Source organism: Haliotis cracherodii, unplaced genomic scaffold (genome assembly GCF_022045235.1).
Source record: "Haliotis cracherodii isolate W230 unplaced genomic scaffold, xgHalCrac1.p SCAF_17, whole genome shotgun sequence".
Classification (NCBI taxonomy): domain Eukaryota; kingdom Metazoa; phylum Mollusca; class Gastropoda; order Lepetellida; family Haliotidae; genus Haliotis; species Haliotis cracherodii.
Genome location: NW_027266272.1, coordinates 17,628,419 through 17,644,200, shown reverse-complemented (window position 1 = coordinate 17,644,200; position 15,782 = coordinate 17,628,419). Strand labels below are relative to the sequence as shown.

Here is a 15,782-nt window from a genome sequence, read left to right as displayed (position 1 = left end):
CTTTTGTTTCAAAATGGTGACGTGCGGATGTAGAACAGAAAGCTTTGCAAGGCATACTAACGGGTTACCACCTATGTTAGCTTATGAAGTTGCCGTGCTTATATGCTTTCAATGCCCGTCATATGTTTGAGTGAAGTATTACTGTGTAATAACTGCTCGAGCACATACAGTGCCATATTTTGTTTAAAGGCTGTTTAAAGGATGTTGTCGATGATTCCGTAATTCACATCGAAAACCCACTCAAAACACTGGACTCAACCCATGCCGCTTCACTCAATATATTTGCTAACACCAAAGAGTTCGCGTTTTATTTAGTCATGGTAGAATGGAGATAAACATACTGTGTTTTCAATGTAGAGCTAGGTTACCCGTAGACAAATTTAACATTTGAAGCCTCATGCTGCGCCTTTGGTCGAAATTCAGTTAGGTGTGGTTACATTTACAGATAACCTTGCTCTACATAGAATGTTGTATGTTTATCTCCTAATTTAGAGTTCTTAAACATGGTTCACTACGGTAATTTAATATTAAGAGGTCCAACATATTCTACAGTAATGTGAATTTTCCGAGGTCTAACATGGTTCACTACGGTAATTGAATATTAAGAGATCTAACATATTCTACAGTAATGTGAATTTTCCAAGGTCTAACATGGTTCACTATGGTAATTTAATATTAAGAGGTCTAACATATTCTACAGTAATGTGAATATTCCGAGTTCTAAAATGATTCACTACGGTAATTAAATATTAAGAGGTCTAACATATTCTACAGTAATGTGAATATTCCAAGTTCTAAGATGGTTCACTACGGTAATTGAATATTAAGAGGTCTAACATATTCTACAGTAATATTAATATTCCAAGTTATAAGAAGGTTCAATACGGTAATATGGGTTCTAACTTGGTTCAATATGATAATACAAATTATTCAGAGTTCTTAGCAGGTTTATTATCAGAGAGAGACAAGATTGTCATGAGGATCACAAGTTTTCGGAGTATATGCTTACATCCCTCATCAGACCCGTGAAGATTCCGGGGTAGAATAGGTCTTCAGCAACGCATGCTTGCCGTAAAAGGTGACTGCTTGTCGTAAAAGGCGACTAACGGGATCGGGTGGTCAGGCTCGCTGACTTGGTTGATGCATGTTATCGATCCCAATTGCGTGGATCGATGTTCATGATATCAATCACTGGATTGTCTGGTCCAGACTCGATTATTTACAGACTGCCGTCATATAGCTGGAATATATAGCTGAGTGGGGCGTTAACCAACCAACCAACCAACCAACATCCCTCATCAGGTGAATGATTGCTAGGATGCAGAGAACATCTGAACAGATCCTTCTGTGATTGACACACTGTGATAGAGCCTCTGTTTGACTTTACAGATCATGTCCTGAGGATTTACGGCCAGTGGCTAGGCGATACAGCAGCAGGGTTCTCCGACAGGCTCCAGAATCCACGCTGTGTCTTCACCGTCCCCGATGAAGGTGTGTTGCAGCATGGACGCTGATGTACAGCTAGCCCACTGAGATACCGCAGTTTAACATGACTACGCCAACTCATGCTTGTTTTATCCCCTTAATACCAAGTGCTAGGCAGGGTAACAACAAGTACCATCTCTAAAATCTTTTGGTGTGTCCTGAGATTGAACCACTGACCTTTGCTCTATCCTTTAGACCACAGAGATGGTCCTTTATACTGAAAGTAGCATCTTGTATGAGTTATTAGCAATATTACAGCTATGTCACAGCAGGGGAAAAGGGCCGTCGGGTAGCCTAGTGGTTAAAGCGTTTGCTCGTCATGCTGAAGACCCATGTTTGATTCCCTACATGGGTACAATGTGTGAAGCCCATTTCTGGTGTCCCCCACCGTGATATTGCTGGAATATTGCTAAAAGCTGCGTAGAACCATGCTCGCTCGCTCACTCACTCACTCACTCACTCACTCACTCAGAGCAGGGGACACCAGAAATGGTCACTCACTCACTCACTCACTCACTCACTCACTCACTCACTCACTCACTCAGAGCAGGGGACACAAGAAATGGTCTTCAATATGATATATAAACAAGAGTGAATGTGTGAGTGAGAAGTATGTTATTTTCTGTAAAAAAAACAACAAAGTAAGATGTACTGATATGTTGTGCTTTATGTCATGGGCTTTCTGGTACCCTTGACGGAAGCCCATTTATGTAACAGGTGCGTCTTTCTAAAAACAATAAAAGAAAAAAAGAAAAAGAAATGGTCTTCACATCGTGTGGGGGATTAGAACCCAGACCTTCAGCATGACTAGCAAACGCTTTATCCACTAGGCTACCCCCACTCACCTTAAAATTTGAAATAACCCAATGTATCTCTTCAATGATTTTCTAAGCCTATCGTGGGGCCACGGGTGTCCCAGTCATCTGAGGCGTTGCTATTCGCTGTGCAGAGTTGTGTCCCTTGGGCACTGTGTCCTTTGTGATTGTGGGTTTAAATCCCTGTTCACCCCGATTATGTTTCTAGGTTTGTCAGCACCATGCCCATGCTTGTGGGTTTCACCGAACTGGTAAATGTCCGGGACCTGCATCACTTCGGGCTTTCCTCCCACATTAAGCTGACACGCCGTGATGTAACTGGAATACTGTTAAAAGCGGTGTTAAACCCAACTCACTCACTCACCAAGTCTATTGTCATACTTCTTTCTGTACTGAGCAAGATGTTTTTTTAGTGGTATTCTAAAACTCAAGTATGTACTTATTATCTCCCTTCAGGCATGACGGAGGAGGGTTATGTCCCCTTGGTGGTGCAGCTCATTCAGAAGACCCAGCACAGAAAGTCGGACTTAGTGTCAGTGAGATGTGACCTATACAAGGTGAGGAGCCAGGCTTGGTACACAACTTTAGGACTGTAACGATTCACCAAATATTCATTTTATTGCTGGACCGCCTCATACCAAAAGACGTTCAAAGATGGAACTTGTTGTTATCCTGTCTGGCGTTCGGCATTAAGGGGCTAAAACAAGGACTGGTTGGCTCGGAGTCAGTATACTGTGTCTGAGTGGGGTATTCATGTTAAACTGCGGTATGGAATCTCAGTGAGCTAGCACTATAAATCGGAATCACACACACACATGTGCATGCACGTCGCTATATAAGTGCAATAATCTTGGATCGATGCTCATGATGTCAATCACTGGATTATCAGACCTATACTCAATTATTTACAGACCGCCCTCATATAGCTGGAATTGCTGAGTGTGGGGTTAAACAAACAACCAAACCATTTCATTGTGGCACTCCTTGAAATGATCAATCTCATTAAAATCAGATCTTAGTTCTCGCGACCCAAAATGGGATGTCCTCAGAGACAAGAACTAATGTGATTGTTATGAGATCGTGACATGATACAATTATCGAATCAGTAGGTCATGTATTGATACAAAACAATGCATGTGTAATAGATCAGTACTGACATACTTAATACTGACCTACAGTATCCTGGACCATGTTCCGCAAAGCGATCTTAGCGTTTAGACGATTGTTACTCCCATACTTTAGCATTGACTGACAACAGTCGTAGTGCTAAGATCTCTTTGTAGAATTGGGCCTGGTCAGTGATTGTGATGACCCAGTACAACATGGCAGTTTCACCAACAGGTGCTTGGGAGTGATGTGAGTGGCCGTCCCACGTACGTGTTGGAGATGTTGGGTACAGAAACCAACGTATACAGCCCAGGAGTCCAGGTAGCCTTTCGACATCGTGTTGAACCCGGCCACTACGTCGTGGTCCCATCCACCATAGACGCAGCTGTGGAGAAGGAATTCCTTATAAGGATATTTGCCCCTTGTCCCTTGCACAACTGCAGGTGAGGTCATGTGAGGTCATGGATGTCAACTTCTTTATTATTAGAAACACAACATTTTGGAATATATGCTTACTCCGCCATCAGGTGATGAAGAAAATGATTTTCTGAAACAAGGGATCACTACCCTCTTCTTGACAAAGCAGCCACTAAATAGGGCTGGAATGGGTACCTCGGGTACTCAGGTCGGGTGGGTCCTGAGTAGGACCCGGTACCCACAGGACTACCCGGTTCCATTGTTAGTCATGTGATATATTGTTTAATGACAAAAAAATCACTATTAACTCAGTGGTTACACTACAAGTCACTGATGATTGCATTTCTTTCTGACAATACACACATTCCTTTTGTTTGAGTAAAGATAAGTCTTCATTTAACTTCAGTGTACGCAAACTAGTATGTAACCAAATAAACTGCTGTGTAACCAAATAATCATTTGTGTCCAATCAAACTCCATACATAGATATATTCCTTGATGAGTATAATACTGGAATACAGTATTTGGCTACCGTTGGACTTGGATATTTAAGGCTTTTTTTTTTCAAAATCGAACTTTATGATGATGCGGGCGGTGCCTGAGAACCAAGACTATTATTTTTTTAGCCTAAACTAACATCAGCTGAAATGTATACTGTTTGATACTAGAATATGAGGATTAGTACCAGGAGTGAGATTGATCTGCATTGATGAAGTCACTTGTATATTTCACCAGTGAAGTCCCCCGGAACACGACACTGATGTCATGCGAGTCGGTTGAAGTTGATAGCAGTGCAGTAAAACTCAGTGAGTAATTGGATGGCTGGATGTTACCGGGTCTTGATGTGGTAGGACTGTTTGGGATAGCTGATATACCGTATTCGGCGTAATAAGCACCCCGCTCTAGTAAGCGCCCAGGGCGATATTTGCTAATATATTGGCTTGTGAACAATCCCAATTAGCACTCCTTCTGATTGATCAATGTACACAAGACTTATTTATTCGCGTAGAATACGCACTCGTGTGTCATATGCATTCTTAATTATGGGCAATTAAATTCTGGAAAAATGTATCTGTCGCATATAAACATTTCAGTGTGTCAGCATAAACCACAAAATTTATCTTTCAACTCTCTTTTTTCCACCAAAACAATATTCTATTAAGAGCCCCCTATTTCTAATTTTGAGAGCGCCCTGGGCGCTTATTACGCCGAATACAGTATCTCACAGAGATAGCACAAGCGTAGGACTCGTTTCTGTGGCTGGACTCTAATCCGTGGCAGATTCTCAGATCCGTGGCAGATTCTCATTGTTATATGACGTCATGTTTGCAATGGTGTCTTATTTGTGAACGGACAATCAGTTCAATTGTTATGTGACATCATGCTTGAGATGCCGTCACGACTCCTTGCTTGTGATGATGTCATGTAAGTTCAACGTCTATTACCGCTAGACACAGCGATCAGTCGAAAACAGTTGTGCCGGACACTATAGTTCCTTGTGTAACTTAGGCTCTGAATCCTAAGTGGGGAAGAGTGAGTGAGTGAGTGAGTGAGTTCGGTTTTACGCCGCTTTTAGCAATATTCCAGCAAAATCATGGTGGGGGACACCAGAAATGGGCTTCACACATTGTACCCATGTCTGGAATCGAACCCAGGTCTTCGGCCTGACGAGCGAACGCTTTAACCACCAGGCTACCGAGGAAGAGTGACAAAGTACAGGTTTTATCAACTCCAGCAAATGAGGGGATGGTGCAGAAGGTCGTAGAAAATTATTTCCCTGGTTAAACTTTGGGGAATGTTTTTAAGAAAAGTACAATTTGCAATCCCTGCACTGACAATGCTATTCCACAGGGGAAATGATAAAAATAATCCAGAGAAATCACAACGTTGATCATCAAAAGTCTACCGCTATATATAAGTCTGTAGGATGTTTAGCGCTATAGAAATCGCCAATTATTAACATCGTATGATAATCTGCCATAGATCTAAGTCTACACCAATATCTGCCCCATGTGTGGAATCGGCCATAGGTATGAGTATGAGCCATGGATCTGAGTCCTACCATAGATCGGAGCCCTACATATATACACCTGGAAAATAATTAAGCAACACTAACTATATACACTAAACAAAGTAAGTAAGGGATCCTGAATATTTTTGGGGATATTGCATAAGCAAATGGTTGTGCGTAGTCTTCACTACAAAAAATCCCCACAAATATTCATGATCCCTAACTTTTTTTGGTCAGTATATTTGCATGAGAGTGAGTGAGTGAGTGAGTATGTTTTACGCCGCTTTTAGCAATATTCCAGCGATATCACGGCGGGGGACACCAGAAATGGGCTTCACACATTGTACCCATGTCGGGAATCGAACCCGGGTCTTCGGCGTGACGAGCGAACGCTTTAACCACTAGGCTACACGACCGCCCCTATTTGCATGAGAATAGATTATGCTGTTATAAAAAATTATATCCTATGTCAATTTCACATGAAACACATTTGGTTTTGTGACAGAAACACAGAAACTGAAATTGTTCATAAATGTCTTATTTTGTTACTTTTCCATGCAAATAGTTTTTTGACTACCCTATCCATTGGAACCTCTTTGTCATATGATATTACCTACCCTTGTCACCATCTGGTGGAACATACAGTGTTCTTGTACCAACTTTCGGGTGCATGGATGGCCCAGTTGTCTAAGGCACCACAATGTGCTCTGCAGAGTTGTGACCCTTGGGCACGGCAGAAACCTATCATTGTGGGTTCGAATCCTGGTTCCTGATTAGGTCTGACAGGTTTTTTCCAAGTGGTATTTTCTGAGACCTGCATCACTTCAGGCTTTCCTTCCACATTAAGCTGACATGTCATGATATAACTGGAATACTGCTAAAAGCGGCATTAAACCCAACTCACTCACTCCATAAACTGTCTATCTGGTATTGGAGGTATGTTACACATTCCTGAAAAAAAGGAGGTGAATGTTGTATGGAGATATTTCCAAAAGATACATGGTTGGTTGGTTTGTTGTTTCATGCCGCACTCAGCAATATTCCAGCTATATGACGGCGGCCTGTAAATAATCGAGTCTGGACCAGACAATCCAGTGATTGATATCATGAACATCGATCCACGCAATTGGGATCGATGACATGCATCAACCAAGTCAGCGAGCCTGACCACCCGATCCCTTTAGTTGCCTTTTACGACAAGCAAAATCGCCTTTTACGGCAAGCATGGGTTGCTGAAGACCTATTCTACCCTGGAATCAAAAGATACATGGAAGATTGGAAATATGGAAGTGGTGCTAAACTTTTTTAAAGGTGTATACATTTATATACGCAAGACCCAGGTCCCTAGCTGGGCACAGAAACATGACCAATTGCCTCATTCACGGTGTTACGTCTTGTGCGTAATTATGCAATTTTATCAGTTATTGACATTATTTGAAGTTTAAATCTTGTCATGTCTGCAGATTCTGTATTACTTGATATAGATTCATTAAAACTGATCATAATAGATAAATAATTATGACACAATAAACCTAGTTACCCCAGTTATGATACTGAATAGATGTGAGATGTAATTTATTTCTTTGCAGCGACTAGTGAGGCCAAGTTTGGGTCTTGGAGGTCAGGAGTGAATGCAGGAGGTCAGATCTCAAAGAGAGACACACACCATCTCAACCCTCAATATGTGTTCACCATCCCAAACAGAGGTAGGGGCAGACCTTTTCATATTAGGGGAGGAGAGGGGATGGGAGGGTGGGGGGACACCAGAAATGGTCTTCACACATTGTTCCTTGGTTGTTTGTTGTTTAAGACCTCGCAGCAATATTCCAGCTATATGATGGTGGTCTGCAAATGATCGAGTCTGGACCAGACAATCCAGTGAGCAATCGTGAGCATAGAGCCACGCAATTGGAATACGATGACGTGCATCAACCAAGTCAGCGAGCCTGACCATCTGATCCCGTTAATATATTCATTTAAGAAAAGACTAAAGGATATATTTTGTCAACAGTGGCACCAAAGTATGTCTGTATTACTTTATCTCAGCAATTACAGCAATGTAAAATCATTCTTACAAACAAAAGGATATTTAACTTGTTTAAACGATAAAAGTTTAATCAGAGCTTATGGTAAAGAATTTCTTTGCACAATTTTAATATCAATGTATGTCGCAGGTCCAAAGACGGTGATATTGTGAGCTTTATTTGTACAAAGTGTTCATCTGGAGAAGTATAGGATGAATACCATGTCTTACTTATATGTGAAACGTATTCCCATTTAAGGTATAAATTTCTCCCCATGTTGCAAGGTCGTTTTAAAGACCGTCAGTTTATGATAAATCTGCTAAACTCTGAAAATCCTGATATGATCCATGTTGTTTCTGTATTCTTAAAACATGTCTTTAAAATGAGGAATGTGTAACTTGATTTTAAACCTAATTATGTACATCACGTGACAAATGTTGATATGCAATCTGCATTGTACTATGGGCCTTGATGCCTAAATTATTGGACCCGTGAAGATTCCGGGGTAGAATAGGTCTTCAGCAACCCATGCTTGCCGTAAAAGGTGACTATGCATGTCGTAAAAGGCGATTAACGGGATCGGGTGGTCAGGCTCGCTGACTTGGTTGTTGCATGTCATCAATCTCAATTGCGTGGATCGATGCTCATGACATTAATCACTGGATTGTCTGATCCAGACTCGATTACTTACAGACCGCCGTCATATAGCTGTAATATTGCTGAGCGCGGCGTTAAACAACAAACCAACCAACCTAAATTACTGAATAAACTGTCTGTCTATCCGTCCGTCTGTCTGTGTGTCTGTCCCTCCGTCTGTCTCCTATGTTCACAACTGTTGCTAGCAGTTACTGAGCATGTGTGTATTGTTCTAGGGATGCCAGTTCCGGTCTTATTCAACCTCATGCAGCCTCAGGAAGAACCAAAGTTCCCCATTGGTCTCAGGGTGTATCCAGTAAGTGGAATTAGTTTGTTACCATGGAAACAGTGAAATTACGTTACGTTAATCAAAATATTCCTCAGAGGGATGTTTGTAAAACAGGAATGCCTTGTTTCCTATTGACTTGTCAGTACAGTTGTACCTTTGGCCTGAAACGTTTAACCAGACCTGACGTTGACTGCTCAGAACACTTATGTGTACACAAAGTAATCAGGGTTCATCAATACTGACAGTTTTTGTGGGAATGCATCTTCCCGAGTCAAGGGCGTTAACTGACTATGAAAGTCCAGTTTCCACCCTTGCCAAACTAGGCTGGAAATCCGGTGTTATAGTTTGGCTGGACTTACGAGTCTATGCATAGTCTAATCAAATTCATGTAACGATCAAGAGATTCGGTTCATTAACAACATTGATTTCAATGTGCAGATTTCGGTCGACTGCAGGATTTGCAACGCATGTGTACCACCAAGTGGGTGTCGAGAGATATTTTGCAAATCTTTTCATGTTTTTAATCAAGGTGCTCAAGTGATTTGATGCACTTCGCAGGGTAAGACCCTTTTATTACAACGTCTTGATTATCCATCAGATCATCTTTACTGGACTCCACCATTTTGTTTGCAAGTGATATGAGAGATGGAATCTGATTGCTGTATAGGAAGGACATAAAAGGGACATAACTCATACCACTGGTGGCATTACGATTGAGCCACAAAACTCCAGCCCAGTTCAGCAAGGGTGGAAACCGGACTTTTATAGTCAGTTAACGCCCTTGCCTCAGGAAGATGATGGGAATGCTATTGTCTGGGTTACTTGGGTTTCATTGCATCACAAAAATGTTTTCATTTTCAAATCACGTGAGCACCTTGATTATAAAAACATGAATAGGTTTGGAAAAAAAGCTGTTCACACCCAGTTGACAGTACACCTCTTTTGCAAATCCTGCAGTTGACCGAAATCAGCATGTTGAAATCAATGTTTTTTACAAACCGGATATCGATTTTGTTACGTGATTTTGATTTGACTATGCATAGACTCGCTAGAAAAATAGCTGTTCACGTCCAGTTGACAGTACACCTCTTTTGCAAATCCTGCAGTCAACAGAAATCAGCATGTTGAAATCAATGTTGTTAACAAACCAGATGTCGATTTTGTTATGCGATTTTGATTGAACTATGCATAGACTCTCTAGTCCAGCCAAATTGTAACTCCATCTTTCCAGCCCAGTTCAGCAAGGGTGGAAACTGGACTTTTATAGTCAGTTAACGCCCTTCCCTCAGGAAGATGGTAAGAATGCTATTTTCTGGGTTACTTGGGTTTCATTGCATCACGATAATGTTTTCATTGTTTCAACTAATAACTCACCCGCCTCGACAAGGGATGAGGTGAAATGGGTTGGTTAGTTGGTTTATTGTTTTATGCCGCACTCAGCAATATTCAAGCTATATGATGGCGGTCTGGAAATATTCGAGTCTGGACAAGACAATCCAGTGATTTATATCATGAGTATCGATCCACACAATTGGGATTGATGACATGCTTCAAACAAGTCAGCAAGCCTGACCACTCGATCCTGTTAGTCTTTCCTTGCGACAAGCATAGTCACCTTTTACGGCAAGCATGGGTTGCCGAAGACCTGTTCTACCCCGGATCAACAGGCTAGGTGAAATGGGACTTTGTGTCACGTTTAAGCTTGTTTCACTCATACGGCAACATGTATGCATGTGTGTGTGTGGCTGCTTGTACTCGTCTGGACTTATGCCGGACGCCCACTGAGATACCATGACACAGCTCAACATGAATACCCCACCCAGACGCAGTACAGTCAAGTCTTGTTAATCCGACACTCGTTTATCTGACAATCAGCTTCATCCGACAAAAATGATGGGAACCGATTTAGTCAGTGCAATATAGACCAGTTATTCCGGCAGTCTCGCACTCCGACTCAGACACACCCAATTTGCAACGAATTACTGAAATCACTCATTAATCAGTCTCGTTAATCCGACACAGTGATCAGCGTACTCCATGGTCATCTGCCTGCGAGTACACAGTCCCATGTTTTGATGCAAGAAGAGTCGGCGAGTAGCTGCATATTTCAACGTCTGCAGGGATAAACTTGCTTAACAATAAACAATTACTGCCTTAAATAAACAAAACAGGATTAATTTCATGCCTAGATTGCCTCAATCTCATTAAAATCGGATACAAGTTCTCGCTACTGCTGAGGACAACCTTTTGTGAACTTTGACCGACCGACCGACCAGAAGACTCCACAGTATCTTTTCAATTTTGTTTGTTTGTAAAGAAGTCTCCGAAAAGTCCCCACAAATGTTTTTGTGGGGTCTTCGTTAGTGAGAATGCACTCAATACATACTTGCAAACAGTCAGCTATTTTATTGCCTTATGAGGAAGTCTCCGAATAGTCCTCACAAAGTCTTTGTGGGGTCTTCGCTAGCGAGGATGCACTGATACATCTTTGCAAACCTTCAGCTACTTTATGGCCCTTCTGAGGAAGTCTCTGAATAGTCTTTGCAAAGTTGTTTTGAAGGTCTTCGCTAGCGAAGACGTATCCGAGACATCTTAGACATCCCTTGCTAGTGGAGATGCAATAGAAACGTCTTCGGTAGGTTAATGCCTTTGTGGGGAAGTACTTGATTATTCCCCAGAATAGTCTTTGATGGGTCTCCGCAAAGTCTCGGCTAGCCGAGACTATAAAAATTGGCCAAAATCCCACAAAAGATGCATCGGGACGGTCTCGGGGCGGTCTTGGATACATCTTTTCTGGGTTTTTTTTTTGTAAGGGATGACATTACTAACAGGAAATCGACATTAGCCACTAAAAAAGCAGCTTTCTTAAGCATTGCGGCACTAGTTTTAAATAAGCGACTTCCATTCCAGACTATGCTTTAAAAAGTATTTTGAATCAGTCATACAATCCGTAACAGTAGTTTTGTGTTAAACTTTAGAGGTTGCATGATTAGAAAACATATTCCGCTAACAATGTAACACTACAATATGAATATTTCTTTTTTCCTTTTTTTATTATGTGTTCGTATCATTATCTTTTGTGTAGTTGTCCAATTTTCAATCACGAACGTTGATACCATCTAATTTCGTTTATCCGACATACTCGTTTATCCGACATAATCATATGCAACCAACAATGTCGGATTACCGGGACTTGACTGTATACAGGCTCAGAGGTAACTTGTCCTTGTTTTTCTCCCTTAATGCCGAGCGCCAGGCAAGGTAACAAGAAGTGCAATCTATTAACGTCATTTGGTGTGACGCGGCCAGGGGATTGAACCAGCTATATTCCTCTTTCTGGCCAGGCACTGTATCCACTACACAATGTGGGCAGTCCCCTCAACACGTCATAATGTTTTGGGATTATACTTAGGTCAGGGGCGGTCCCAGCAAATCTGAATCAGATCAAGTTTGTTTGTGGTTTAACACCACACTCAGCAATATTCCAGCTTTATGACGGCGATGTGTAAATAATCAAGTCTTGACCAGACAGTCCTGTGATTGATATCACGAGCATCGATCTACAGCAAAAAAATGATCCAACAAGTCCAGCTCGTCAACTTGAATTATGTCAGTGGAAGCGTTGGCTAACTCAGAAAATCTTTCATTATTTATCATATAAACAGTTACTTTTGTTTTAATTTTGTAGTAATATCTTTGTATTTTTATATTAGAGTGAGTGAGTGAGTGAGTGAGTGAGTGAGTGAGTGAGTGAGAATGGGGGACATCAGAACTGGGCTTCACACATTGTACCCATGTGGGGAATCAGATTCAGGTCTTTGGCGTGATGAGCGAACGCTTTAACCACTAGGCTACCCCACCGCTCCTTATATATCACATAGATGGGGTTGACATATGGAGTTTAACTTCTTTATTCATTCAATGCAACATTCCAGTACAGGTGGTCCATTTTATGATGAATCACTTGCTTGATAAAGGAACAAGCATCTATACTGGAACATCAGTTTTAAAGAATAATAAAGTTAAAATGTATATACCGTATTCGACGTAATAAGCACCCCGCTCTAATAACCGCCCACGGCGATATTTGCTAATATATTGGCAAGTGAACAATCCCAATTAGCACCCCTTCCGATTGATCTATGCACACAAGACTTATATATTCGCTTAAAATACGCACTCATCTGTTATATGCACACTTAATTATGGGCAAGTAAATTCTGGAAAAATATATCTGTCGTACATAAACATTTCAGGCTGTCAGCATAAACCACGAAATTTACCTTTTAACTGTTTTTTATCACTAAAATAATATTCTAATAAGAGCCCCCTCTTTCTAATTTTGAGAGCGCCATGGGCGCTTATTACGTCGAATACGGTATGTCTTTTTTGATACCACAGCTTCAGTATTCTACTCAAGGACAATCATAAGGGCTGCTGGGCAAATAAAATAATTCACATTATTTTTGTTTTATTTTGTGATTGATGCTGGTGTAGATTCTAAAAGAACAAAAAAACATGTTGCCTGAAAAAAAGACTGCATGGTGCCCTCTTGTCTTCAGCTGCAGAGGGAGGCCCCCGTGGACATCGACTACCTCTATGACCAGTACGACAACTGCCCAGAAACAGAAGGGGGAGACGGCGCCTTCATGATCACGTGGAACTTGAACTTGAAGTATGTGCTGCCACCTGGCGACTACGTGGCCGTAGTACACATGGATGAACCCGACACGGAGAAGGACTATGCCCTGCTCGTCCGATCTTCTGCACACCTTAACATTAGGTGAGTTATGGAATCATGGAGAGAGTTGTCACTTTTTTGTTTATTTGTTGTTTACTGCCGCACTCAGATATGATATACCTCCAAAGAAAGTTGCATCATGTTGACATTTTTGTTCAGCCAATCAGCCTTCCAAGTTCTTTGGATGATAAGTGAAGCATTCAGACGAGCATTTCGGATTTTGTTGCTCAAAATGGCCTGCCCCGATTTGTCAATTTCTGACCATGTGTTACAGAGGCTACCAGACGGGACAGTGAGAAGCTGAAAACCACCTGACCTTGGACAAAGTGTAACAGTTGGGCATTAAACAGCTCCATTCATCATCTTCCACATGACATCTCTACTTATAGAGGCGCTACAGTGGAAGCACTCGACAGTTGTTTCTGACCCCTATCTGGTAATGGGTTGGAATCGTATAGCTGGACACAGGGCTCGATTTAGCTATATAAAACCAGTGCCACCTATTTTTTTTCAAAATGCAACCGAATAGTTATGTCTACATACACCAAGTGCATGTAAAAAAATTCTAACCGCTTCTTGTCCACACACAAAATCAATCTTTGAACACACTCAGTGCCTATAAAAATGATTTAATATACTACATCACTCATTCCTTTGTAATGTGTAATTTGTCATACTTTTATAGTTTGTTTTGTTTTGTTGGTGTGTTGTTTTACGCCGCACTCAGCAATATTCAAGCTATATGATGGCGATCTGTAAATAATCGAGTCTGGACCAGACAATCCAGTGATTGACATCATGAGCATCCATCCACGCAATTGGGATCGATGACATGTTTGAACCAAGTCCGCGAGCCTCACCACCCGATCCCGTTAGTTGCCTCTTATGACAAGCATAGTCGCCTTTTACGGCAAGCATGGGTTGCTGAAGACCTATTCTACCCCGGAATCTTCACGGTCCATACTTTTATAGGCTTGATGTCATCATACTGTGGGTACTTCACGATTATGTGCATGTTGCTATATGTTTTACATCAGTGCGTCATTAATTTATGTAACGCTGGCAACAGACCAGCCTATGTTTCACCCTGATAAATTAATGGGACCAGGGTGCAGCCTGGTTTTGGTTGGTGCAACTTTGTTTTCAAGTTCAAGTGCAAGTCGAGCCCTGTGGACCTCATATCGTCTTTGGTCTGACTGAACCAACGCCGTGCTTGTGGGTCTCAGAAGCATGGCAGGGGTATGTCATGGTCGAGTAACGGTAACATTGAAAACATTGAGTTTGGAGGGAGGCTTGAACTATGTTTGTTCACTTCTCTGAAAATAGATTTAACTTGTTTTTTATATTTTTAATAACCCCCCCCCCCCCCCCCACTCTCAATTTTTCTAGACGACTGGCACATATGGGGATTACTTTGCTCTATAGTGATTGAGAGATGATTCTTTGTTAACGCTGCACACAGCAATATTCCAGCTATACGACGGCGGTCTGTAAATAATCAAGTCTGGACCAGACAATCCAGAAATTGACATCATGGCCATCGATCCACGCAATTTGGATACGATGACATGCATCAGCCAAGTCAGCAAGCCTGACCACCCGATCCTGTTAGTCGCCTCTTACGACAAGCATAGTCACCTTTTACTGCAAGCATGGGTTGCTGAAGACCTATTCTACCCCGGATCTTCACAGGCCTCACACACTGTACCCATGTGGGGAATCGAAACCCGGGCCTTTGCCGAGAGGACCTATGAGCTAACTAAAGGGCAACAGATCATCCCAAGCCTTTTACTAATCAGATAGCCCATGGGTCTATACCTGATACATTACATTAATAACAAATGATAACTGCTCCTAATATTTATCCTCGTGAACAACTTGAGATAAGCCCTATTTTCAAAGCCAAACCTTTTTAAAATTGTGAGTTTTGATTTTGTCAGTTAATGTGCCAACATTATAGCTATCAAAACCAATGATATATTTATGTTTACCAGTATTGAGGTAGCTACCTTATGTCTCTGTGGACATACCAAATATTTAAGTGCCATCTGGTTCTGTAGCATGCCAAATATTTCACTTTCTTTTTTAACTCATACACAATCATAAGTGTTCCCAGATTGTTTTTTTGTGTGTTAAATGCCGCACTCAGCAATATTCTAGCTATATGACGATGGTCTGTAAATAATCGAGTCTGGACCAGACAATCCAGTGATTGACATCATGGCCATCGATCCACGCAATTAGGATTGATGACATG

General features: G+C 41.5%; 1 protein-coding gene across 2 annotated transcripts in view; it reads left to right on the top strand.

Annotated features, from left to right (window-relative positions):
• Window positions 1-14,880, top strand: part of LOC139464926 (calpain-9-like) — a 35,725-nt gene extending 20,845 nt beyond the window's left edge. For both annotated transcript variants that reach the window (XM_071246528.1, XM_071246527.1), the window contains exons 9-16: window positions 1,390-1,491; window positions 2,757-2,857; window positions 3,642-3,850; window positions 4,560-4,630; window positions 7,425-7,541; window positions 8,732-8,811; window positions 13,347-13,567; window positions 13,800-14,880. In XM_071246528.1, the coding sequence (XP_071102629.1) occupies window positions 1,390-1,491; window positions 2,757-2,857; window positions 3,642-3,850; window positions 4,560-4,630; window positions 7,425-7,541; window positions 8,732-8,811; window positions 13,347-13,567; window positions 13,800-13,821 (923 nt within the window). In that variant the 3' untranslated portion in view covers window positions 13,822-14,880. The remainder of the gene's footprint in view (window positions 1-1,389; window positions 1,492-2,756; window positions 2,858-3,641; window positions 3,851-4,559; window positions 4,631-7,424; window positions 7,542-8,731; window positions 8,812-13,346; window positions 13,568-13,799) is intronic.
• Window positions 14,881-15,782: the final 902 nt, after the last annotated feature.